The following is a 27,336-nucleotide window of genomic DNA, read 5'->3' as shown; positions in this document are numbered from 1 at the left end:
TGGAGAGAAAAGAGGCCTTCAGAATTGGCCTGCTGAGCCGCTGGTTGGGTGGGCAGTCTCCCAGGAATCCCCCTGCTCTGGAAAGAGACACAAGATCCAAAGGGATCCGAAACCCGCAGCAACCACTTCCCCTCGCTCCCCGAAGATCCTGCTGCTCCAAGGAGCGTGTTCATTGGCCCTCGAGGGAATCCCGCCCTTTTCCCAGCTGGCTGTGCAAATGCTGATTGGCTGGCCTGAGGAAACCTCAGTTCTCCAGAGCGTTGATTGGCTGGCCTGGACAGGGACCTCCTGGCCCCCTCCCACCTTCGGAGAGGCCTGGCTGGAGCCCACAAGATGCCCCCTTTCCTGCAGAGAAGTCCCCGTCCCAGAATGCCTTGCTCCGGAACCACAGGCTGATTTGGGGGGCGCAGGTGCAGCCCCCCCGCCCCCCTCGTGACCCAGGAGAACCTGAGCAGCGCCCAGGAGCCCCCCGTAGCCATCCCTCCCCAGCCCCACCCCGGGTGGCCTGAGCCCCACCACCAGCAGCCCAGGGGTGCAGGGGGGGGGACCGAGGGTACGGCTGCAGCGGGGCCTCCAACGCCTACGGGCCATCTTTGTAAATAGGTGTAAATAAGGTAAAGGTATCCCTAGAGGGCAGAGGGCAGTTCCCCTGGGGAAAACAGCTGTAGACTCAGGGGGAGACACACTTTTCTTGGATGCTTTAGGATGCTTAGGGCTGATCCTGCGTTGAGAGAAAGGGAAGGCTGCTTTGGGACTCCTTTTGGGATGTTGTTGAAGGGAAAGATTTCCTCCTGGAGTACCCAGGAAGGTTTTTTCTCCGTACCCTTTTAATGCATTCTGAACTCGGTTAGGCACAATCCTAAGGAGCAAGTGAGCTCCTCGGGAACTGCCCACTTGTCATTCTCTGCAGCACTGAGCATCAATGTAGGGGCCAACCACCACCACCACCACCGCTGTGTTTTCACATGGATTCTCGGGTCTTCCTCAACTTTTCTATCTGCAGGTTTTATCTCCACCCCCACCAGCCAAACGGCGTTAAACCAAGAGGCATGCTAGGGGAAGCTCCAGGCTCAGATTTATTCCTGTTGCGCTGGGCCTGTCTCGCCTCCCAGAGGCTTCAGGCGGCCCCTGGGACAGCCTTGGCCACGTCATCGACGTGGTGGGCCGGAGCGCCTGGCCGGAGGCTTTGCACCTGCCCAGGCACAGCCCCGCCACGTCGACGATGCCCCGGGCCAGTCCCTGCACCCGCCCGAAGCATGGAGGAGCCTGCAGGACCAGCCTTCTGCCCGGCCGAGGAACCTCTGGAGCCACTCAGACCTCTTCGCCCTCTGCGGACCATCAGTTAAGCTGGCAGGGTGGGGGCGGTCTTCCTCCGTCCCTTCCCCTTGCCCCTTCTCCCCTAGTTTCAAAGCTAGTTCAATATAAACTAGAAGATTACTGAGAAACAAATCCCCATTGTTCATATGGAAGTCATTCTGTGATAGGTTTAAAACATATTTAGCAGGGGAAACCCTACATTGGGTGAAAACAGTTCCTGGGGTGGGGGGACGACTGGTACACTCACTGATGCCACTCCCGTTGTTAAAATGACAGCCCCCCCCCCTCCCCGTCCAGTTGGAAGACATTTGTCATTTGCCCACAGGGCCCGTTGATCAAGTCAAATGAACCGCTGGGTGACCTCATATTATCTCAGCTAACATACCTCACAGGGTTGTTGTGAGTATCTGATTCTATAAAACGGAGGACAGGTGAGCGGTGTAAACTGCTTTGGGTCTCCACTGGGGGGCATAATCCCCCCCCCCAAAAAAATCCAAATCAGGCACAGCTGAGCTACTGTGACACTGGTTCTTTTATTTCCCGGGGGCTGTGGTGGCAGGCCGGGTGACGACCCACTAAAGTTCTTCCTTTGTTGTGTTTTTCCCCTCTTTCTTCGCGACGTCTTTTTTCTTGGTTTTCGAGGATGCCTTTGAAAAGAAAAAAGACAGACAATAAAAAACAAGAGTTGTGTGCAAAGGCATGCTCACTTCCCTGCCACGAACTTCCTTGCAAGTTAAACAGCTGCATGGATTCAAGCACTTTTTTGAGAGGTCCGCTTTCAGACTGCTTTGAAAAGAGCTGATCGGCATTTTTGGCAGGAGCCCGCTGTGGGCAGCTCCTCCCTCGTACAGCTGTACGTTAACGCGGGATTTTGATTTTGACATTTCCAGACAAAAAAGCAAATTGTTTGGAAGGTGCCTGGATCTGACTGGGGGGGATTAACAATAATGGCCTACCTCGCAATGCCGTTGTGAAGATTAACGAGATTTGCAAGTGTGACTCCTGAAAATGTACTAAGGATTAAGCTAAGGGGACTAAGGGCTGTGGCTGCTTCTTTCCCGTTTTGATTTCGAGGCTATCCCTGGAGGGTTTTATGTCGTTCCTGCTTCGACAGGCCACCTGCACACCATTGTTATGCTGTTTCATGCCCTGTGCACATCACAGGTGTGAAGGAAAAGATGGCTTACAAGGGAGAAACAGAACCGAAATGGGACCATTCTCTTGGAACCGGCCCGGTTTAGAAATGTGGTGCCATCAGCCAGGCTGGTCTCCAAAAGTATAGACTCTGTCACCCAAACTGCCCGTCGAAGGGTATTTATTGATTCAAAGAAATGTACACGCTTTACACAGATCTCCTTCTGACGTGCCTCCCTTCCCTTACCTTTTTTCCTGCCTTAATTTTTTCTTCTAAGAATGCAACGAAAGCGTCAAGAGTGTGTTCTCCTTTGTATGGGTCAACCTGGTTAAAAAAAAAGAGTACAGGGAGGTAAAAAGAGCCTCAAAATGCTGTGATCCAATCACACTGGTGGGACCTTCTCCACATCCATCCATTCTGTGTTTATGAAGGATCTCTTCCACTGATCCCAGCAGTGTTGCAGAGATGACTCAGCGAATAATTTCAGCTTAGACTCCAAGTGATGTTGCAGGTTTTTCATATCTGGTTTGGTCATGGGTGAAGGAAAGTACTCGTCCCTCTCCTTCTCTGTCCACCCCCCACAGTCTGAAATGATCTGTCTCTCTCCCCCACTGATCTAAGGCAGGGAGAAATACGTCGCCGTTAGCGCTGTCCTTCTCCTGCCCCTCTCACAGTGCCAGCATGCGGAGAAATGTCTGAAATAAGCACTTGACCCCTGACCAAGAAGGCAAGGTCAACATTAGAGCAGGAAAAGGAATAGCAAGTAATCAGGGTCCACACGTGCTGACATAGATTCAAGAAAAACCCGCCTAGGCCAGAAAATGATCAGGAGGCTCATGTTCAGTGGGAACATCGGCTAGCTGTCCCGGTTGGAAGACGTTTTTGTCAGATTATCTGCTGAGTCACATTGGCTAAGCAACAGATAATGGAATACTGGTCGGTAATTTGGGGGTATTACTTCAACTAGATTTTTTTTTTGTTTTTGCTATTTTTCAGCCACCTGAAATAACCAAACCTGAAAAATCTCAAAAATATTTGGGATTTTCAGGACAGCTGAATAGCTACAGTTGAAGTGCGTTTAAAGGGCCCTTGAGTCCCTTTAATTGCTGTCGGAGTGAACTCTCAGCTTGGAGAAGGCGTTTACTTTAGCTTTTGAAATCTTTATTTCTGTATCCTGACTTCATTACCTGAAAATTTCAGCATTCACACAGATAAAAATGTTTAAGATATTAAATAAAATGTAAAATATCGTAATATGCACCCTGTGGATGGCAGGTTGCACATTTACTGAATAAATATCTCTGTCCTCTTATGTTGTTTCTGTGGTTTCTAGTCCTGCAGTTCTTCAGTAGGGGGGTCAGATGCCAAGAAGAATAGGGCATTACTAGTTTGCTTTATTACGATCCAAGATCAGCATGCAGGCATATGCAAAATGACACACCTGTCATTCGTACAACAAATGGTAAAACTTTTGATGCCTTGATTTGTGGAAAGCTGTGGGAGGGAGGGAGGGCAGACGTGGACTGGGGGGGCAAGCCAGCCCCAAAAGGCCCCTCCCTCAAGACCTTTCATCCCCCAACAAAGCAGGACCCTGCAACGAAAGGCCCAGGAGCAACTTCTGGAGACCCACGACCAAGACAATACAGCATGACTTGGAAGGCTCAAGAAAGACAAACAAGTCAGATTGGGCAGGCTGGGAGCGGGAAGAAGGAGAAAAAGGACGGGGTGAAGGCGTAGGGGTCTCTGCCTTTCAACCTGGAACCTTTATGGGCTTTATGACGTTGCTAATGTTCTCTTTTGATAATGTTCTGCTTACGCTGGAAGCTGCCTTGAGTTCCCTGAGATCGCAAATGTTTTAAATCAAATATTTGTTTGTTTGTTTATTATATTTATATGCCGCCCTCCCCGAGGGCTCAGGGCGGTTTACAGAAAACAGGAAAAGATACAATTCACATATGGTAACAGGAAACAGTAACAGTAGTAACATTATCTGTAAACCGTTCCCGGAGCGGTAGAAATAAAGCAGTAAGGGGGGGTTCAGGTGGGCTCAGTCCGGGATGAGGAAAGGAGCCCGTTGGCTCCTTGCCCCTGGACTGACAGCAGATTTGGGCCGCAGTTGGCAACCAATGCAGCTGTCTCAGCACAGGCTGGATATGGCAGCCGCATTCTGCGCCAGCAGCAAATTCTGCGTCGGGGACAAGGTCAGGCCCATGTAGAGTGAGTTACAGAAACCAATTCTAGAGGGGACCATCGCATGGAGCACCATGGCTAGGTGCTCAGAAGACAGATAGTAGCCTTCAGGAAGCCAACATTGGTCAGTTCTGGAATAAGAATTATGTCTGTTTGAATAAAAGGTGTATTGACATTGGCTAGGGTTCATCTTTCTTCAGATATCTACCAACTTTAATTGCTGTGAGAAGGCGTTTAAAGGGACTGCGAGCCCTTTAAATGCCTTTGGAATCTATTTGGGCCATGGTGGCTTGCAAAAGGCATTTAAATTTTAAAGGGACCACATTCTTTCAAATGTTTAATGTCTTTTAATTGTCAAGATCCTGTTAAACATGTCCTCGCTGTGATGTTTCCATAATCAGTGTTGTTCCACTGTCTTTGTGGTGCATTTATCCCATGCATTTTGTGTCATTTATTTGCTTTCATTATTTAGCTGTGCTTGACCAAAGAACAGAGGCAGCTGGGAAATGTCTTAGGAACCTTAGTATTCTAACTTTTCAAACCTGGAGAGGCTCACAATAAATTTCTTCCTTGGTGTCATTTTATTGTCTCCTGACCTTCGATGGCAGGGACTGCGGTCCTGGTATGCCTTGGGCTTTATCACTTTGCTTGGGCAGGATTGTGGCGTGAATTATAGCACCTGGGGGTTTGGCACCGAAGGGTGCTCTGGAGTTGGTGGGTTCTGGGGCAGTACCATACCTTCAGTTTCAGCATGTTCCTGGTTTTTTTTAACCCTCCAATAAAGAGATTTCTTCAACCAAAAGTCTGCTTATTGGGGAAAATTGACTGGACCCAGAAAATTATAGCCTATGGGGATGATAAGAGTATAATGGTCCCCATAGGCTATAGTAGAGCCCAAAAAGTCAGGATTCCTGAATATTTACCAAATCTGACTATCATACTGGTATTGGAATTCAGGAATATTGAGAAATAATAGGTTCAATATATCCCAAACCTTAAAACTACCATTTGAGGTTTTGTTTTGCTTTACGCACACCCGTAGTGTACCAGGTGTCCTTATTTGAATGGTTGGATTTGGTACATATTAAAGAAAAGAGGGATTAGTTAATTTCCATAGGCACCTGCCTATCTCTGTGAATTCTGCCATAGATTACAGCTGCCAGTCTTCTACACGAGACTGTCTAGAAATTTTTTTGGAGGGGGGCATCAAACAAAATTGCAAAAGACATTTCTTCCCCAAAGAATAAAAATTGAACAGAATTAGGCTAAGTGGCACATTTCATGCCATCTAAATGCACAGGGGCTATTGTTTGGTTCATTACGACCTGGGCTTGCAAACTTAGTGCCCTCCTTATAAGATTAAATGGGGACAAACGTCACTGGATATAATTTATGTGCAGGGAAATAAAGGCAAAAAAAACCTGAGTAATGTCTTAATTATCAGAAAGTACCATCGAATCAAATTACTTGGCTCCAGAGGTGGTGTTCTCCCTTCAATTAGATTACCCATCCGGATGGTGGAGCACAACCATTTGTTTAATGTATTTTTTTTATTGGTGATCTCCTTTGTTCTGGGAGTGTCCCTGTCTTTTTTGTAAAGCAGAACAGTTGGTGGCCACAGAGCACACCCAAAAGGTAATCAAGTCAAGCACCAAACCTTTGCCAGGCATCTGGAAGCGTCATAGGTAGGAACAAGCAGGAGTGGCTTCAGATTTTCATGCCCCCCATCGGGCCATTGGTAGAAAATGGAAGTTGTGTTTTGTTCTTGTTTTGAGTTTTCAGCTGCTTCAGGGGAAACTTCTAAGGGAAGCCCTCTGCTGTGTAACGAAACAGCATGGGAAGCAGCTCCATCTCTTTACCCACCCACCCTTCTGAATAAAAGTGAAGGAGAGGGAAAATGAGCCACCAACATTAGGGTGGCTTCCAATAAAAGGATAGGCCCCTACGTTCTCAGTCTCCCTAGCCAAGATCAGAAAAAGAAGTGAATTTGAACGTAGCAGAGATTGAGAAAACATTTCTATGGTCTGTCATTGGCCTATTATGTACGGCCGCCGAAACGGCGATTTCGGGTCACATGGAAAACGCGGAGGGGGAAGACGCGAAGCAAACCGCTTATGCACAGGACGGGACGCAACGGCGGCAAAACCCAGAGTAACCGATTATGCACACGCCAACCCCTAAGCTGCTTCTGGTTGCGCCCGGGTCGCCCGGAAGCTGCGCTTTCTTCCGTGTTTCGCTAACACGGCTTTTTCGGCGGCATGCACCGAATCTGCGGCTGGATGCAGCCGGTGCTGTGCGTTATCGGTGATTTTAGGTGATGCTATTCCACCCCGAATGCGGACCTTCCCCTCCGTGCATAATGGGCCATTGTGACGCCAGATGAAGTTCTGAATGCCATGCCCCAACTGGCAGGAGCATCAAGGCACACTGCTGGCAAATGTGGCAGTGGAATCAAGAGTGTACAGCTGAACACGGAAGCATGCTCACCCCCTAATGCCTGGTGGCATTGTTCTTAGGCCATGACATCGATACTGCCATGGCAAGTGTTAGAGTGCTGCATCTAACAGCAGGTATCCTGGGCTGATTTTGCACTTATTTTGTTTATTCCGTTGTGGATCCTGTTGGATAAAGATCAGTTTGAACTAGGGTCTTCCTCTTCCCTCCCCCCCATTGAAACAGATAAGTCTTCTGCACATGGTTAGGGGAGTTCAGAAGGGGAGGGGGAGCCAAGCACAGCAGGAGCCTCTTTCTTTCTTTTCTTGAAGGGGCGGGGAGAGAGGATTGGAAGACAGCAGAGAAAAAAAACCACGAGGCAAATCTCTACCCACAGAAGTTAGAGCTTCTGGAGCTTCTGCTGAGAGAAAATGAGGGCTTCCTCTTTAAGAAAAGCTTACAGCCTTGGCCAATCAGGGCTTCTCTACCACGGAGCTTCGGCAACAAATGCAAAGCAGCCGGAGATCCACATGGTTTCTCATGCTTTCTCAATCCAATTCTGAAAATATTGAGGGTTATTTCCACTCCTAAATATTGCAGAGTAAAGGTAGGGTCACTCTGGATCAATCATGCTTGTTGCAGAGGGAAAATTTAAATCAGACAAAATCAAAATGGAAATCGCATTCAGTGGAGATGGCAGGGACTGAATTGACCTGGGATTGGAATAAAAGTTCCGTGCAGACTTCACCCTGGACTCTGCATGTCTTTGGGATGATACCAGTGCTGGCTTGAAAAGGAAGCAAGATGGCACAGAAGCCAGCAAAAAATAAAAGCCCCAGTCACCACACAGAGTCAGGAGGGGAAGGTAAGCACAAGCAATTCTGACCACTCACCTGGAGAAGCTTAAGCCAGAACTAAGAAGCCTGGATTTAGGCTGCCGCTTCCATGTGCATTTATCCGGATTTCAAAGAATGAACCTGCCTGTGAATTCAGCCCCCTTAACCAACACGCCTCCGTTCTTATGGGTTCTTATCACCCCAGTGGGTGATAAGGGGAACAGAATTCAACACAGCCTTAGCAAAGATGCCCCGAGATGCTCAATATCCCACGTGCCGCGCCGTGAAGAAACCAGGAGATGGCAGCAGTGCCCACTGATAGAAAATGTCTCACCCGGGTTGTAGATCCAACAGGGAAGTATCTGAAGAAGGGGAAACGTTCCACGTTGAGTAACTGGACGTTGTTTGCCGTGTAGTCTATCTTGGCGATGACGACGTTCTTCCGGTTTTCGTACGTTTTGCCCAGCTCGTCCCAAATTGGAAGCACTTTCTGGCAGGCCTCAGACCAAGGTGCATCTGGGATTGAAAACCAGAGAGAGGTTTCTGAGCAGGCACAAGAGCAGGGGCACCAGGATGTGGGGCGAGCCTCTCCCCACGGGTCTCCTTAACTGGGGAGAATTAAAATACATGTTCCCTCCGTGTTTTCTTGTGTGCGCCGTGCAGGGTAAGAAGTGCTGCCCAGCCAGAGGGTCTCTGTAATATCCGTGGGTCCAGAAGAACACGGATGCTAGAAGTTATTTAAGCTCTTTATTAGGACAACAAGAGAGCAAAACTGAACCAAAAAATCCCCACTGAAACCCCAGCTATATACAAGCGGAAATAGAGGGATCTTCCCGCCAATGCATGTCAGTTGGGATCTAGGTGGAATCATAGAATCATAGAATCAAAGAGTTGGAAGGGGCCATACAGGCCATCTAGTCCAACCCCCTGCTCAACGCAGGATCAGCCCTAAGCATCCTAAAGCATCCAAGAAAAGTGTGCATCCAGCCTTTGCTTGAAGACTGCCAGTGAGGGGGAGCTCACCACCTCCTTAGGCAGCCCATTCCACTGCTGAACTACTCTGACTGTGAAAAGCTTTTTCCTGATATCTAGCCTATATTGTTATACTTGTAGTTTAAACCCATTACTGCGTATCCTCTCCTCTGCAGCCAGCAGAAACAGCATCCTGCCCTCCTCCAAGTGACAACCTTTCAAATACTTAAAGAGGGCTATCATGTCCCCTCTCAACCTCCTTTTCTCCAGGCTGAACATTCCCAAGTCCCTCAACCTATCTTCATAGGGCTCGGTCCCTTGGCCCCAGATCATCTTCGTCGCTCTCCTCTGTACCATTTCAATTTTATCGATGTCCTTCTTGAAGTAAGGCCTCCAGAACTGCACACAGTACTCCAGGTGTGGTCTGACCAGTGCCGTATACGAGGGGACTATGACATCTTGTGATTTTGATGTGATGCCCCTGTTGAGGCAGCCCAAAATGGCATTTGCCTTTTTTACCGCTGCATCACACTGCCTGCTCATGTTTAGTTTACAATCCACAAGTACCCCAAGGTCTCGTTCACACACAGTGTTACCTAGAAGCGTATCCCCCATCCAGTAGGCATGTTTTTCATTTTTCTGACCCTGATGCAGAACTTTACACTGCATCTAGGTCAGTTGGGATCCAGTTGTACATCGGCTGATGTAATTGCTGAGGTCTAGATCCTGCCTTGGACCTCAAGTTAAGTCCTTGGCAGGTCTACAGTCATAGCTGTCTCTCAGTTTTAGTTTCTGCGTTTGTTTATTTATGACTTTAATTTATCTCCGGGCTTAAGGTGGATTTCAGCCAATCCGGAAGCGGATTACAAGGCGTGATAACGCTTGACTCAGAACAGATAAACGTTTGAAGCTGACAGATCCGCTTCCGAGGAAAACAAAATAATGCAGTTGGTCTGGGAGTGTAAAACAGGGAAAAAGAAGAAGGAAGGAAGGAAGAAAACCTATTCAAAGACAACTCAACAATCAGGGTAGGGAAGAATTTATCCCTAATGAGATATCGATCAAGATGGGGAGCTGCGTTTGTCTGTAGCAGTAGAAAAGAGAAAGAATTCTGGAGTACCTTAAGACTAACAAAATTTGTGGCAGGGGAAAACCTTACTGGACACTTGTTCTTTTCTTTTATATATACCTAATAAAGCCATTATGCAGCCATGTCCCTCCTTCTACAAGCATGCTCTCCTGAACAATTCAGTTGTGCAAATTGTATAAAACCCCAGAAAGGGGGAGGGGGGTCTTCATTGGCTCTGGTACACTCTTCCACCATGTAAGAGGACGTGTACGAACAGCACATTGCTGAGTTCACAGTTGTGTTTGTGTGCTGACATTATGTGAACCCTGATCGATTCAGTGGGGCTGCACATGTTTCGGATTGCACAGTAAGGAACCCAAGGGACATATGGGATGCCAGTTTGGTGAGCCAGTTTGGTGTAGTGGTTGGGAGTGCGGACTTGTAATCTGGCATGCCGGGTTCGATTCTGCGCTCCCCCCACATGCAGCCAGCTGGGTGACCTTGGGCTCGCCACAGCACTGATAAAACTGTTCTGACTGGGCAGTGATATTAGTGCTCTCTCAGCCTCACCCCACAAGGTGTCTCTTGTGGGGAGAGGAAAGGGAAGGCGACTGGAAGCTGCTTTGAGCCTCCTTTGGGTAGGGAAAAGCGGCATATAAGAACCAACTTTGCTTCTTCTTCTGCTACTTCCAACTTAAGGTGATCTTGGGCCACAAATTGTGTCGAGGGGCACAGGCTACTCACAGAACATGACAAAAACGTGGTTCTTCTCGTTAAAGACGACCCGGTCGAAGTTCTTCCCGACAAGGACTTTAACTGGCTTCTGGTCCCAGCCTTCCTGGATCTCCTCGCTGGATAGATGTCTCTAAGGAGAGGGAGGCAGAGGAGAAAATCAAGAGCTTCCTGCCGCATGCTGCATTTGAGGAGCACCCTTAGCAAAGAAATATTCGGTGTGGTTTGCTTGACCATAAGCTTCACACCTTTCCCCATCTGTTTCCCTGGAGTGTTCTGCCTCCTGGCTTCCAGCTGCTCAACGTCACTGGGGAAGGCATTCACCCACACCCCTCCAAGTCCACCTACCTCCCTGGCTGCCTTCCTTCCTTCTCCCTTGATCCCTCTATTTCTCAATTTCTTCCCCCCAACTCCCCCTCCCAGTTCACCCCCCTCACCACTCCCCCCCCTTCACACACACCCCTGTCCCCTTCTGGGAGGTGCACTGGCAGCTCTTCGGTTGCCATGGCAGCAGCACTCTCAGCTGCAAGCTCTGGCCACCGCTGTCAGGGAAATGCTGTTCAGGTGGCATGGGCGATTGGGCAAGGAAGGTGGGAGGGCCTGTGAGTGGGAGAAGAATGCACAGGTGGGAGGCAGAAAGGGAGGCATGAGGAGGAGACTCAAGACAGGGGCCCTTGGGTACTGTCAATTCAGGAACCTACCCTGGGTACATTAGCCACAGATCTAAGCTGACGTAGAGCGAGTGCAATTCATGTCCTGTCTGAGGAGCCTACCTTAGCTGTCCCTTCCAGGTAGCTCTGGCAGAAGCTCCTTAGATGCTTGACAGTCACCGTCTCAGAGGGCATCTTGTATCTGGCATCACTGGTCAGGTTCAAGATTTGGACAGCAGGGACCTCGATCTCAATGACCTGGAAGTATTCGATCACACGGCCATTCCTGCTCTCATCGGTGTCCACCAAGATGAACATGATCTGGAGAATGTGAAACACAAGAGAGGCTCGATATAATATTCCTGCATCACAGAAACACCTGAGCAAACTCAGCTCTGCTACATTTTGGACGGGGGGGGAGAGGGGAATGGAGTACAAAAATGAACAACAGTGAATGACAGCACAACGGTTCAATGACAGGGGACGCTTTGCCCTTTGTGCAGGTGTTCCAGGGGCATCTGACAAGGCACTGTGTGAAACAGGCCATAGGACTCAATGGACCACTGGACGAGTCCAGCCTGGATGCGCTTAACCTTTTTTTTGCAGAGTTTGACTTGTGTGTACGGGAACACTGGCCACAAAAGAAGAGGGGCAAATCTGGAATCAGATTTTTAAATTCTCCTGGCAGGATCAGAATTAAGGTGGAGGAGAACACAGTGCAGAATACATCTAGAAAGATCCAGCAAGGGGGGGGGGGGACACGCCTCCTTCCCCATCTGCATCTGGATATTTGTACCCCACCACATCAGCTGTAGTATTCCTAGAGCAATCTACAAAAAAGAATGTCTAAAAATTCCTTTTATAAAGCCTGAAAAAATATTGTAAAGTAATTCTGAAAAATGAAATCAGCAGGTCCAGATTTCCTTAGGGAAAAATTGTTCAGAAAGCAAATATACAGACCGTAATAAAGAATACTACTACTACAGAACCGGAGAGAATTATCTATCTATCTATCTATCTATCTATCTATCTATCTATCTATCTATCTATCTATCTATCTATCTGTCTGTCTGTCTGTCTGTCTGTCTGTCTGTCTGTCTGTCTGTCTGTCTGTCTGTCTGTCTGTCTGTCTGTCTGTCATGTTTATATCCGGCCCTCCCTGGAGGCTCAGGGCAGTTTACATAAAAACGTATAAACAGTAGAAGAAACAATCCATGACATATAAATAACCATAACATTAATACTATTAATTGATATTTGTAACAGTGCAAACAGGTCCAGCGCACTGCAGATGTTGCTGGTCACCTGGTCTCAACCAAATGCCTGGCGGAAGAGCTCCCTTTTGCAGCCCCTGCGGAACTGTTTAAGCTCCGTCAGGGCCCTGATCTCCTCCGGGAGCTCGTTCCACCAGGTGGAGGCCAGGACAGAGAAGGCTCTGGCCCTGGTCGAGACCAGACGGGCTTCTTTAGGGCCAGGGACCATTCGCCGGTTGTTGGTGGTGGTGGAGCATAGAGCTCTTTGAGGGGCATAGGCAGGGAGGCAGAAAACAGAAAAACAGCCCAGCTTTTGAGACAACCTGGACTTATAATTGACTCGGAGTCAAGCTCATGAATTCTGTTTCAGTAAGCGATCATGTTCGCTGCCAATAACAGCCAAATTCCCCCACTGTCCATGCTACAGAGCAGGCAATCCAAATTCACTGTGAACACCATACCAACCTTCCCTCGGAATTCCTGGGCAACAGACTTGAACTCTTCATAAGACTTGCGGAATACACTTGAACTCTTGGGGATGAATAGGAGGATGTGGTTTTCCACAGGAACATCAAAAATCTTCACAGATGTCTGGGGGAGGGAAAGTCAAAAGAGCGTCCGTGGATGGTTGGGAAAAGGAATGAGGCTCAGTTTTCCTTGACAGGGCAGTAGATCCCTTGCAGGGTTTTCCTAGCAAGTTTAAAAGACCCTCCCTCTTTTCCTCTGGATAAAACACTCTCCCTCCCTCCAGTCTAAAGAACATCCATGATCTTGACAGGGCCATCCTAATCAGAAAGGCACTCTCCAAAGTCCATTGGAGACAGTGGCCTGCAGAGGGTGCAACTCTGTTTCAGATGGCACCAGGAGTCACGTGGACAAGGGATCGTGACCCTTTCTCAGACTGAGGAAGACCCGGAAGGGTCAAAACGCATTTGGTCCTTGGTTCTATGGGCTGTTAGTTCGGTATTGTTTTTAAGAAGTTTTTATTCTGTTTTTAATTGTGCACCATAATAAATATTTAACAAGTTTTACATTATTTTTATTGTTCAGCTCAACTTGTGAGTTCCTACCTTTCTCAGACTTCCAAAAGTGCCTGCAGGTCCTACAAGGCAGGGATTCCCTTATTTATTTAAGCACTATGTTTTGGCTTGTCCCCTGTACTCCAAACCAGGGGCAAATTCCTTGCCAAGTGATTACCAAACTCATACCCCATTTCTGATTTTGACAAAGTCCCCTGTTATCAGATGTTGACCCCTATATTTCAGAAAGCAAATATACAGAACTAGAGATAATTATCTATCTATCTATCTATCTATCTATCTATCTATCTATCTATCTATCTATCTATCTATCTCAAAATACAGATCTATCCATCCATCCATCCATCCATCCATCCATCCATCCATCCATCCATCCATCCATCCATCCATCCATCCATCCATCCATCCATCCATCCATCTATCTATCTATCTATCTATCTATCTATCTATCTATCTATCTATCTATCTCAAAATACAGATCTATCTAATCTATCTATCTATCTCAAAATACAGATCTATCTATCTATCTATCTATCTATCTATCTATCTATCTATCTATCTATCTATCTATCTATCTATCTATCTATCTATCTATCTATCTATCTATCATCTATCTATCTCAAAATACAGATCTATCTATCTCAAAATACAGATCCATCCATCCATCCATCCATCCATCCATCCATCCATCCATCCATCCATCCATCCATCCATCCATCCATCCATCCATCCATCCATCCATCCATCCATCCATCCATCCATCCATCCATCCATCCATCTATCTATCTATCTATCTATCTATCTATCTATCTATCTATCTATCTATCTATCTATCTATCTATTATATTCTATTATATGTATATTTCACTTTTTTTACAGAAGTCTCCACCTTGATAAACCCTTTTTTATTCTTATTGTAACTCAGTAGCCCATGCGTGCAATTTTATGGACGCAATATTGAAGAAATACTGTTTTACTCGTATTTGTACCATATTGTTTTAATTGTGCTTTGTGATGGCCTTTGGCGATATACCAATAAATGTTATCTCATCGTATTGTGCCATATTTATTTATGATTAAATTTATAGACGGCCAGTCCCAGCCCAGCTGGCTCGTGGCGGTTCGCATTAGAATAACAACCACATTAATACCCCGATGCAATCTACAGTACAATTCCCAATGTTGTTGTTGTTGTTATTATAATAGAGGCCCCAACTCTGCCGCTCACGGTCCTTGTGGCACCGGCTGACCCCAGGCGATGTTAGCCTCCTCTGATGGGCTTGCAAGAAGGGTTTGGAACAAAAGCAACAACTGGAAAGTTTTGCATGCTCCTCCCTCGCCCCTGAGGAAACAGAGGGATATCTGGGATTTGGTTCACCCAGGTGTTCAGTTCAAACTTTATTAGAGTCGTTCAGACCAAGTTGTATGAAGTTAATGCATCAAAGACCAAAAGAATATGGTCGCTTGACACAATGCACTCTAAAACAGATCATAAAATAGAACTTAAAATTATGCTACTTTAGAGCAGGGGTAGTCAAGGTGTGGTCCTCCAGATGTTCATGGACTACACTTCCCATGAGCCCTTGCCAGCAAATGCTGGCAGGGGCTCGTGGGAATTGTAGTCCATGAACATCTGGAGGACCACAGCTTGACTACCCCTGATTTAGAGCACCCAGGTGAGTTCCCAGAAGGTTGGAGTTCTTGCCCCTTGATGACACGTACCTCTAGATTATATTCTGTGACTAAATCCATGGTGAATGTTTTAATCAGCCGTGTCAACTCCACACCCTTCAGCTTGCCTTCTTCGGCCGCCTCGTTATAAACAGGCTTTCCCTGCAGCACAAGAGACGTGAGACATGAACAAAATTGGGGGGGGGGGAAGATCCATTGGCTGTAATGGCTCTTTTGAGAAAGTAACATGCAAAGCCAGGTCACTGGTCCAGCCCACCCACCCTACCGTCCAAGCCTCCGTCCACAAAATCCAGGCTGGCTGAACTTCCCAGGGATTCAACTCTGAGGCCAGCTTTGTCCACAAAAAGAGCCTAGAATATTTCCGTGGCTCAGACCATGCTGGTGGCCTTCTAGAATCATAGAATCATAGAGTTGGAAGGGACCTCTTGGGTCATCTAGTCCAGGGGTAGTCAACCTGTGGTCCTCCAGATGTTCATGGACTACAATTCCCATGAGCCCCTGCCAGCAAACGCTGGCAGGGGCTCCTGGGAATTGCAGTCCATGAACATCCGGAGGACCACAGGTTGACTACCCTAATCTAACCCCCTGCACTATGCAGGACACTCACATCCCAATTCTAATCACACAATGCCAACGTGGGCAGTGCGGTATTATGTGAACAGCCATGCACTGGGGAGGGGGGCTACATTTCCTCTTCTCCCCAACATGCAACATGGTTAGGAGGTTTGATAGGAGAGACCCAGGTCCCATCCCCACTTGGCCATGAAGGCCCACTGGGGTGGTCAACAATGCTTAGCCTATGGCAGGAGTGGCCAAACCGGAACTCTCCAGATGTCCATGGCAGAGGCTCATGATAATTGCAGTCCATGGACATCTGGAGAGCCACATTTTGGTCACGGAAAGGAGAGAACCACACAGAGAAGAGCTGTGAGCTCTCTGGAAAGCTCCGGCTGCCGATGCGGTCAGTACCTTTTGGAAGATCACAATCATGTCCTCCCTGATGCCAAAGTGGGCAAAGACTTCGTCACTGGTTGTCATCCCGAAAGGGAGTTCTGGGGTGCTCCTGGCAGAATTGCACAAGGCCGCTTCCAGGCCTCCTTGAGGGTGCTGATGAGAAAAGAGGGGTGGTAAGTCAGCCCCACACAAGGCCAGGGCAGGAAATGGCAACTCTAGAGGTGGGAGGGAAAGGGAGAACCATGGGAGAGCCTGTTGGGTGCAGGGTAGTGTTTTCCAGCCCCAGGTAACCCCAGAGCTTCCCAACATGTAATCCCAGAGGGATTCTGAAGCCTTGGAGCAGTTGGAAGGAATCTAGAAGAAGAAGAAGAAGAAGAAGAAGAAGAAGAAGAAGAAGAAGAAGAAGAAGAAGAAGAAGAAGAAGAAGAAGAAGAAGAAGAAGAAGAAGGGTTGGTTCTTCTATGCTGCTTTTCTCTACCCGAAGGAGGCTCAAAGCGGCTTACAGTCTCCTTCCCTTTCCTCTCCCCACCACAGACACCCTGTGGGGTGGGTGAGGCTGAGAGAGCCCTGATATCATTGCCCGGTCAGAACAGTTTTCTCAGTGCCGTGGCGAGCCCAAGGTCACCCAGCTGGTTGCATGTGGGGGAGTGCAGAATCGAACCCGGCATGCCAGATTAGAAGTCCACACTCCTAACCACTACATCAAGCTGACTCGCTGGAACTTTGGGCTTGATTCCCCATTCCTCCACATGTAGTCAGATGGGTGGCCCTGATTTGGTCTCTTAGAGCTGTTATGTCAGGGCTCTCTCAGGCTCCCCCCCCCTCACAGGGTGTCTGTTGTGGGGAGAGAAAGGGAAGGTGACTGTAAGCCCCTTTGAGATTCCTTCAGGTAGAGATAAGCAAGGTATATAAACCAATTCTTTTTCTTTTTTTGGAATATAGCTTAATAACAAACTCTGTAATGTAAAACCAGTAAGAACTCCAAGCTGTGTATCTCAGCAACTGGCTTTAATTACAAAATGGAGTGGATTTTAATTGGGAGCTGCATCTGCCTGAAAAGCAGAATCTGTACGGCTGTATAAATAAAAACAGCCAGACAAGAACACACGGAAATTCACAGCTAAGCATGTCTAGGTCAATAAAGGCTGAAAATGAACGGTGATATCTATAACCTCAGCAAAAGGCCTGGGTAATTTGGAACGCCCAAATTCCAAGGATAAACATGGATGAGGAGAATTTTAGAAGAGTCTTGAACACCATACTGTGAGGTTCATGACTCCCCCACTCCATCCACCCCGTCCCGTTTTGATGCAGCAACGAATCCCTTTAATTCCACTTCATCCAAGGCTTCGTCCCATGGAAGGTTTACCTTCAAAAAACCAATCACAGTTAATCCTTCAGGGTCGATGAAGGCTTTTGCCTGGTCCGTGCTGTTGAGATGCATGACGCAAGATCCAATTTGTCTTCGTACCCATGTGACGAAGGCAGAGGCCTCCCTGACTCCTGCAAAGAGGGAAGAATCGATTGGTTTCTGTGGGCATGGAAATATATAGACGATATACCACATTTTAAAACCTTTGGATCACGAATAGGACAGCCGCCGTCCATCTGCCAAAGAACTAGGGGTGAAACTAGCCAGATGTGCATGTTTTCGGGGGCTGTGCATGGCTGAATTATTCAGATGCCGGGTCGTTCTGAACCAGTCTGCCTTGAGATTTTGGAGCAGAAAGGGTGTCTGGTGGTGCACAAAGTAAAAGAAACCGTGCTTGGTTGTCTGATAATGGATTTAAACCACATTGGAATAGTATGTAATGCAGGAGAGACGGTTTACATGGATGTCATGTCCCTGACACGTTGTACCACCTACTTCTGCTGTGTCCTAAGTTTGAAGTATTTCGCCGCCCGTTAGCTAATTATCTGAAGAAATTGAAATCCAGCTGTGTTAATGAGAAACACTGGATTAAAATGATACTAAACGGGAGGGACTCAGCAACTGTTATAAAAGGGGTAGCCAGCAAACGCTGGCAGGGACTCATGGGAACTGTAGTCCATGAACATCTGGAGGACCACAGGTTGACTGCCCCTGGATTAGAGTACTCCATTTTTAACCACTTCAGCTTGCTGGCTCTTAAACCAGACAAAGAAGAGTCGGTTTTAATACCCTGATCTTCACTGCCAAAAAGATTCACAGAGCCCGTTTCCGCATTTGGAACTTTGCTGCCCTGGCTCCCGTGCAGGAGCACAAATCTGGGGTGGACGAGGTGCACCGGGCCAAACTCTCCCTCATCCGGGAGCAGGAAGAGGCGGGGCAACCTGCCCCAGCTCAAACTCCAGCCTGCAGCCTGGCGTGAAATGGTCAAAGCGGCTTCCAATGGCCTTCTCGTCCTCTCCCCACAACAGACACCCTGTGTGGTAGGCGGGGCTAAGGGAGCTCTGATGGGAAGCAGGACACCAGCAAGGTCACAAAACCGGCTGCTGACCTTTGCAGTCAATGGGATTGTTCCGATTGCCACCGACAAAGAATTTCAGAGTCGGAAAGTCCTGGATGTCGAATTCCTTCTGAAAAGCCTTCTGGTCTGTCACATCGACTTTGCCAAGCCGGACGTCCACAGCAGCCCTTCTGAGTTCTTCAGCAGCTTTGGCAAACTCAGCAGCCAAGGTCTGAGACGGCCCGGATAAAGCAACGTCTGCAAAGACGCAAGACAAAAAAACAGGGAGGTCAGTGGAGGTCCCTCCCACCACCCTACGGTGCTTGTTCCAGAGTTCTGCCCAGCTTTCTTCTTCATTCTGCTTTGAAATTCTGTCTCAACGGCTACGGAGAACATCTAAAAGTGGAAACTGGGAGCACACACACTTTACAGCAGCTCCCAACTTCATAATTTCACGAGAGCCCTTTATTCCGGGCTGTTTATGTGCACGGGTAAAATGTTGCCCTGAAAAATCAACAGTGCCCTGATGGTAAACCTATTCTCATATCACAAATGTTCTTTCCCAGTGTCTTCTCAAGGTGTGCATAGAAGAGAGGACGTTTATTTACTCTGGGTATCTCTAAACTGCCTTTCTGGTACCTGCGACATGTCAGGCAGCTTGCAAATATATATAACTAGTATCAAAGCCCGTTTTTAAAAGGGGCGGCAGCCAGGAGGGTGCGAGAGGGTGGCCACGGCTCCCTTTGCCCCGCAAAGTGGGCTAAAAGGAGTGGACCCCCTCCCCACCAGCAGTGCTGACACGGGAGCTCTGGTAAGTGTGCTTGCTGGGCTAAAGGGAGTAGAAAGCCCCCCCCTGCCAGCAGCAACTGGGCTTTGCGCCCACAGGGAGGCTGCAAACTCCTCCCACCACCCCCGGCTCCCTCCCAGCAGGAGCATATCTGCAGGCCTCCAAGCCCTGTTGCTGCCTCTCTCCTCATGGGCGACAATGGAGGCTGCATCCACAAGGTTTCTAGCAGGCAAGGAGGGAGGGCGGGAGCTGGAGGGGGAGGGCCAATCAGGGTGGACCTGGACGGACAGGGCCCCGGACAGTCTCCTCCCAGGAGGCTGTTTCCCAAATATATAAGGTAGCGAAATACTGTTAAAGATGTATATAAATGTATATAAAAATACTTTCTTTACAGTCATAGAACCATAGAATCGTAGAGTTCGAGGGGACTTCCAGGGTCATATGGTCCAAGCCCCTGCTCAGTGCAATCATTTAGACCAATGGTCCCCAACCCCTGGTCAGGGTACCGGTACCGGTCCATGGATCAGTCAGTACCGGTCCAGACTCCGACTCCTCCCCAGCTGCTGCCTCGGGGGCTGCCCTGCCACTCGGCTGCCGGCTCACCTTTGGTGCTCTCCAGCGGCCGCCATGGCTGGGGCTCCCCTCAGGGTGGCCCTGCACAGATGCTGCTGGCAGCCCCCCCAGTGGGCGGTGGGAAGTCAGGGGCGCCAGCAGGAAAGCAAGTGGAGCAGGGGCTCAGGCGGCGGCAACGTCTCTCGGCAAAAAACTACCCCCCCCCCCGGGCCTCAGTAAGATTGTCAAGCATTGACTGGTCCCTGGTGATAAAAAGGTTGGGGACCACTGATGTAGACCAGAACGATAAAGGCTAAGTAAAATGTTAAATGCTTTTAAAACTCAGAATCATAAAATCATAATTAAACGGTAATTCCTATAAAATCTTTAAACTTATGACAACTATAAAAAATTCACAAAACTATAACAAATTCACAAAAATTTAGTTCCCTGTGAAATTTTTGCGCAGTATTATATAACACACACACACACACAAAAGACTGCAATGACACAATTAAAAAACCCCACAAAATGGAACAGGAATTAGCAGCATGATTAGTTCAGCAGATGCCAGTAAGGGCTCCAAATAATAATAATTTTAAAAATCAGTGAAACCAGTGATGAAGTCTGTAAGGAAATCAACCGCATAAAAATAGATCAGCGCCATGTTTATCTATCACATTTCCCCACAGAAGAGCTTTTCTTTCCCAGTTTATCCTCACGACAACCCTCTGAGGTGGGCCCGGGATTATGGGCTGCATGACTGAACGGGGAAATTGGACTGCAGCCCTCTGCAGCCCCAGACCACACCTCCAGTAGGCCTAATGTGGGGGAGAGATTCCTAAATCTGAGGGCCCAGCTCCAAAGCCCGGCTTGGCACACCTTCCCATCCGTCAACAAACCTCTGTAGCTAATCTCAGACAACAGGCAGGTTCATGCAAGCAAGCAAGCAAGCAGTCCTCAGAGAGCTGCAAGCTCTGGGTTGCAAAATATTTTGAGATTTTGGGGGTAGAGCTGGGAGTTGGCAGGATTTGGAACAGGGAGGGGCCTCAGTGGAGTTTAATGCAATGGAGACCAGGCTTCAGAGCAGGGGTAGTCAAACTGCGGCCCTCCAGATGTCCATGGACTACAATTCCCAGGAGCCCCTGCCAGCGGATGCTGGCAGGGGCTCCTGGGAATTGTAGTCCATGGACATCTGGAGGGCCGCAGTTTGACTACCCCTGCTTCAGAGCAACCATGTTCTCCGGGGGAACTAATCTCTGTCACCTGGAATTGAGCTGGAATGCCAAGGGAGCTTCAAGTCCCACCTGGAGGGTTGGCGTCCCGGTCTTGTTCTTAAAGTAGTGCATGGCTCTCAAAGTCCAGAACTTGAAACTGGGCCCGATTGTGAACTAGTGGGGCATGTTTTGGATTCTTGTGGCCGTTCAGAAGACCATCTCTTTGAATAAGGTTCTTCCATCTTGCGGTGAGGGAGAGATGAACGAGGAGCCTGAACTGACAGCCATAAGAAAACAGTTGGCATCCCTGGTATATGGAAGGTTTCTTGTGATTGTGCCCTAAATCAAGGGCCATTCCGCACGACTTCAATGTTGCAAAAGGCTTCCAAATTGTGAACGCTACTAATTTGCAGTTATGCACAACGTCGCACACAATCTGCCACACTCCTGAAACCGATCCGCAAAAAGCGATTCGTTGTAGCGCTTAAAGGGGAATCCAGAAAAGTGGATTCACCCTCTCTACGTTAGGAGGAATCAAGGAATCAAGGCATATTCATTGCAACATGTGTTTTTCTTTTCTTAAAAAAACCTGTGCCTAAAGGGAAAGGGGCTTTTCGGGAGCATGATAACGGCCGCCCATTAGCTGTTCGTTTGATTGACGGCCAGGGGCGGGACAAAGCACAGAAAAAATCACTTCCTTTCTAGCGATTTTTGGCAAGACCGGAAACCTGTGGGAAACTGCAGGGGTAGTCAAACTGCGGCCCTCCAGATGTCCATGGACTACCATTCCCAGGAGCCCCTGCCAGCAAATACTGGCAGGGGCTCCTGGGAATTGTAGTCCATGGACATCTGGAGGGCCCCAGTTTGACTACCCCTGCGCTACTGGATTCCACTACAAAGGCAGGTATGCATAACGCAGAATTGCACTTTTAAAAATAGCGTTGCCGCTTTCAGGAACCAATTGGCAACATTGGTCCTTGTGCGGAATGGGCCCAAGAATTTTATTACATCAAGGCCATTTAATGTTGCGGTATTCGGAGGAAAAAACCTCTTGCCAGGGTCATGCCTGCTTGGCTTTGCTCAGTGCTATCACTGGAAAGTTCTCCAATTGATTAGCTTTCGTTACTGTTTAATCTACAGATAAGAATAAGAGAAAATGGGATTGACTACTCTCCCTTGTTCAAAAGAGATCGGCTTTAACAATATGTTCTCCTTGAAAAAGAAGAAGAAAAAATCCAAGATTCCTTACTGTGCTGTGGACCAAAGACCAAACCTTTCTTTGAACCGGCTCAGGTTTTTGATGGGGTTTTGTTACTGAAACGAACCAGATCTTGGCCTGGTTTTATAAGGTTCTGTCAGTTGCCCTCAATACCCAGACATCATTGAAGGGATAGTGAGGGAGGGGCAAGTTGCATGGGGGGGGGGGCTGCGGGGAAATAGGTAGGGGTAGAGATGGGTGGCTAGGTGGGTGTTTGGGGGGGAGCGGCGGTGAAGGGCGTGCACGGGGTTCGTGGGGGAGGCGGACAGGTGCGGGAGGCCCGGGAAGCACAGCCGCTGCGTCAGCAACGCGAGCAGCATGCTCCCCGGGTCCACAGGAGGGTGGGGGTGGGGGTGAGATGGGGGAGGGGGAAGGGGAGGGGGAGGGAGAGGGGCATGGAAAGGTTGGCGATGCATCAGTGAGTCTGCGGGCAAGGCGCCTGGCGATTGGCCCCTGCACTTGTCAGTCCGTAGGCAAAGGGGCCAATGTGCCCCCTTGCCCATCGCGGACAGGGCCCACCCCTACCCCCCTTAGCCTTTTATTTATACCGCTTCTGCAGAGCGGTTGCAGATAAAACAAAACCAAAAGCCATTTAAGCCTGCATTGAACTAGATGTTTTTAAACAGGCTTAATATACGAAACCCATAGATGTTCAAATTCCTAATATAGAAAAAAACAAATCAAATTTCAGCCCTGAAAGAGCAAGAGCAACTGCGTGGAACAGGACACTGGCCTAGATGGACTTCCATCCAGACTGATCCAGCAGGGCTCTCCTGACTTTCTAAGGAGGCTGTTTTGTTTGTATTGTGAACCATGAAGAAGAAGAAGAAGAAGAAGAAGAAGAAGAAGAAGAAGAAGAAGAAGAAGAAGAGTTGGTTCTTATAGGCCGCTTTTCCCTAACCGAAGGAGTCTCAAAGCGGCTTACAGTCGCCTTCCCTTTCCTCTCCCCACAACAGACACCCTGTGGGGTGGGTGAGGCTGAGAGAGCCCTGATATCACTGCTCGGTCAGAACAGCTTTATCAGTGCCGTGGCGAGCCCAAGGCCACCCAGCTGGCTGCATGTGGGGGAGGGCAGAATCGAACCTGGTGTGCCAGATTAGAAGTCCGCACTCCTAACCACTACACCAAACTGGCTCTCAGTTTGGGAACACTGTTTAAAAACCTGCTGCTGAAGCTAAAATGTTGGGATGCCAAGCGAGGAGAGCACAAGGTTCAGAGTCCGTGGCCACCCTGGTGCCCCATTTCCCCCCTTTTCCAGCAGGTGACTCCTGGCAAAGGAGGCCAGATGGGAAGGGCAAAAAGGTGTCTGGTTCCAGGTTATTCCTCCATGTCCTAAGAGACTTTGCCCTGGGTTTCACACAGCTGCCCTGCCCCTTTCCAGAAATGCCAGGGAACAGGCTTTGTGTGATAAAGCAGGTGCTGAAAGGGCCTGCGGAACACAACCAAGATTCTTTGGGAAGCTACGGGAAGAAAAAGAGTCAACCACGCCTTTCTCCACTTCCCCCGAAGACCCAGAAGACAGGTAAGTACGATTCAACGAGGTGGTGAAATCTTTGTGTTTGGAGCTTTTGAAGTATCCATTGGATTCCTACTGGCCAGGGATATTCAAGCTGTAGTTCACCTGTTAGATGACCCTGGAGGTCTCTTCCAACTCTGAGAATTTACCGGTGGCCCAAAGGCGGGGCAGTCTTACACCTGGGATAAGCCCCTCCTCTACGTGGCAGGGTCAAGAGCTTTCTTGCAACCTTGTTGGGGAGGGGCTTCTCCCAGGATTCCTCAGTTTGTAGTAGAGCAGTCCGTCACAGGAAAGACACCAACCTCGCGTCAACCTGTGATCCTCCAGATGTCCATGGGCTACAATTCCCACGAGCCCCTGCCAGCGTTCGCTGGCAGGGGCTCATGGGAATTGTAGCCCATGGACATCTGGAGGACCACAGGTTGACTACCTCTATGTTAGGAGACTCAGCAAAAAACCCTTGCTCTCCATAGTAAGACCCAAAACTCATCTCACCCTCTCTCTAGCTGACCTCCTCATGCTCTGGATGTGACCCACATCCTCTGACTACGGTTGACCTGTGCAGAACTAGCTGGTATCCCTGAACCCCCAAGGTGGGGAAAATCAGACTGCGCCCTCTTCAAACCACCGAGAAGGAAGATTCACAGTAGGTGAGAGAAATCTTCAGTTCTCCAGTGGTCTTCCGGTGGGGCAGCCTGGGACACGCAAAAGCCGGGCGTCTGGGTAGGCTCAGGGTTCCGAATGCGAGATCTGGGCAGAAAACGCTTAACGTGCAGGTTCTGAGAAATAGCCCTCCTCCTGCAGCCTTGCAAGGTACTCATGTCCAGATTAGGGTTCCTTTGGAGAAAATCAATGTTTTGCAGGGTGGACTCTCTAGTATTGTCCCCTGCTGAGCTTCCTGTCCTCCTAAGGCTCAAATCTCCGGGAGTTTCTAAACCTGGCCCTTGCAACCCTACCCCCCTCCCACCACCACTGCTGATGGCCAGGGGGGGGACCTGTGCACCAGGTAGCAATGGAAAGAAGCAGGGTGCTGCCGCAGGCATTTCTGACATTTCTTGATTTTTATCCCCCTTCTTCTCTACTGGGTGCCTTGACTACCTTGGATCTTAGTCTCCCTGTACACACACAAACACACACACACTCTTGTGTTGCACCCACACACCCATCTTTCGGGCAGGGCACGAGGAACCCAGAGGTGCAGGAGGGAGCGTGGCGCTTGAATCACCATGCGAACCAAGGATGCTGTGTGAGATATTTCACATATATATCATATGCGAGAATCTGATTCTCACGCCGTTTGTTTGTTGTTGTTTTTTGCTGAATCCATCCAGGGATAATTTGCAGGAAAGAGCACTGGAGATAAAATATTAGGAAAGTCCCCTTTGAGAAACCGGCCCGCGGAGATGGTTAAGGGAGATTTCACCTGCGGAGGTGGCTTTTTTGCCCCAATTAATCTCAGCAGAACAGTCGTGATTAGTCACACCGGAGGAATCTGCTTCCAGGCACCCTTGAGTTGTGGCAAATGCTCTTTAGAAACCAAAACAGCCTCCCACAGCGAAGAAGACCTGCCCCCTTCTTTGTAGGAAACATTTATCATCACAACTGGTCATATGCAAGGTCAAACTAGTACCTCTTCATTCCTTGCCATCTACGTTTGCCCCTTACTGCAGGGGTAGTCAACCTATGGTCCTCCAGATGTCCATGGACTACAATCCCCATGAGCCCCTGCCAGCAAACGCTGGCAGGGGCTCATGGGAATTGTAGTCCATGGACATCTGGAGGATTGCAGGTTGACTACCCCTGCTAGCTAGAGTACATATTGTTATTCCCATAATGTTTTACAAGGCCACATGACTTGAGGGGGAAGAACACAGCACACAGCCAAAATACACCACTTTCAAAGAATTCAGGAGCTAGCACAGCCCACACACTTGCCCTCTTTTCACCTGCTGCCTCAAACACAAACATTACTGCATTTAGCTACCTTATCTTTGTTTGTTCAGTGAGTCACTTCTGACTAGCTCCCCGATACTTCCATGTTCAGAATTTCAAACAATATATGTCTGTGTGTAACACGGCTGTCAGATTCAGCGAAAAGCTTTGCTCAAGTTGAAAAGCATTTAAAACGATATTTAGTGTGTGTATGTGTGTATTTACTGCATTTCCCGTCTACCACGTGTTTCAGATCAATTATAAGGTGACCATCCTCACAACAGCCCTGTAAGGTAAGCTGGTATTATTCTCCCTGACTAGGGCCTGGGAGGCTGCAGGTTACTTTTCCAGCCTGACCTACCTCACAGGGCTGTTGTACAATGCCTCGAGACAGAATAGGACACCAATGTCCAGTCAGATGGCACATTCTGGATACGGAACCAACCAAATGGTTTTGCGTCTGAAACTGAGTAAGGGCCTTCAAAAAAAAATTAAGCAGTGAGCTCACTTTCTCTTTTGAGAAACTAGGCCTCCTCCTTAAAATACCCAAAACACTGTCAAGCATGATGCACGTCTTCTCACACTGATAATGCACACATCACAGCACTGCACGGATGTTGTTCTGGACGCAGATCCTACCGGTAACCCTCCCCTGCAGCAAAACCAACGCATGCTGACCGGCACATGGATTGCACATTGTCTCCAGCGCAGGGGCTCTGTCCACATAAGACACCTGAGATATCTGAAATGCCTTTCAAGAAAACAAAAGACACCTGTAGATTTTAGCAAGCCGCGAATGCGTTTAAGTTCCATTGATTCCAAGTCAAACGTCAAATCCACAAAGCCTCGACAGACGTAAATGATCAATACTTACAGAACTCCACCAGCAGGTACCGGTTTTCCGCCAGAGCCCTATCGAAATTGCTTTTCTTCAGGATGAAAACATTGTCCTCCTCTTCGATTTTGGGGAGAGCCGTTTCCTCAGGCTGCCCCCCCGTTGGCTCAACGCCATTGGCTGCTGCGTAGGCTCCGAAACTGAGGAGAACGGGGAGCCACGGTATCCTCATCCCCATCGTCCACTGCTTCGTAGGCACCCAGAGGGGACTAGAAAGGGTCCTGGGAATGCCTGGCCCTGGCTAATACGTCCCTGGGCTTATCATGGGGACACGTGGCAGCATTCCCACACCACAATAGCGAGAGCAGGGCTTGCTACAAACAAAGGTGACCTCCGGTCTCCTTGGAAAGCTGGCTGACTCTTTGGAAAGGAACCAAAAGGGAAAGCCGGCAGCCATGCGAGGCCCTAGCTTAGCTTGATAAACAGTGAGAACGGGCTTTTAAAAAAGTGGAAGAAATGTGAATGAAGCCACGGAGA

The 27,336-nt window shown here is 48.6% G+C and overlaps 2 protein-coding genes across 7 annotated transcripts in view; one reads left to right on the top strand and one right to left on the bottom strand.

The window, feature by feature from the left end:
- Positions 1–1,831: 1,831 nt before the first annotated feature.
- Positions 1,832–27,136, bottom strand: LOC143827085 (protein disulfide-isomerase-like protein of the testis). Its single transcript, XM_077316312.1, has 11 exons — positions 26,839–27,136; positions 18,754–18,960; positions 17,643–17,776; positions 16,289–16,426; positions 15,350–15,460; positions 13,053–13,178; positions 11,458–11,655; positions 10,697–10,817; positions 8,246–8,427; positions 2,699–2,776; positions 1,832–1,964 (listed from the first exon to the last, which is right to left on the bottom strand). The coding sequence occupies exons 1-11, from the start codon at positions 27,035–27,037 to the stop codon at positions 1,893–1,895; spliced, it is 1,566 nt and encodes a 521-aa protein (XP_077172427.1). The 5' UTR covers positions 27,038–27,136; the 3' UTR covers positions 1,832–1,892.
- The window catches only part of LOC143827083 (acyl-coenzyme A synthetase ACSM5, mitochondrial-like), a 35,901-nt gene continuing 32,436 nt past the window's right edge, over positions 23,872–27,336 (top strand). For 4 of the 6 annotated variants that reach the window (XM_077316310.1, XM_077316308.1, XM_077316304.1 and 1 more), the window contains exon 1: positions 23,872–24,038. The gene's annotated coding sequence lies outside the window, so the exon portion shown is untranslated. Of the gene's footprint in view, positions 24,039–24,538; positions 24,683–27,336 lie in introns of all 6 variants that reach the window. The other 2 variants (XM_077316305.1, XM_077316302.1) reach the window with 1 other exon arrangement.

Source organism: Paroedura picta, chromosome 17 (genome assembly GCF_049243985.1).
Source record: "Paroedura picta isolate Pp20150507F chromosome 17, Ppicta_v3.0, whole genome shotgun sequence".
NCBI classification, from domain to species: Eukaryota; Metazoa; Chordata; class Lepidosauria; order Squamata; family Gekkonidae; genus Paroedura; species Paroedura picta.
The sequence above is the reverse complement of the archived record's forward strand: the minus strand, read 5'-3'. Positions and strand labels throughout refer to the sequence as shown.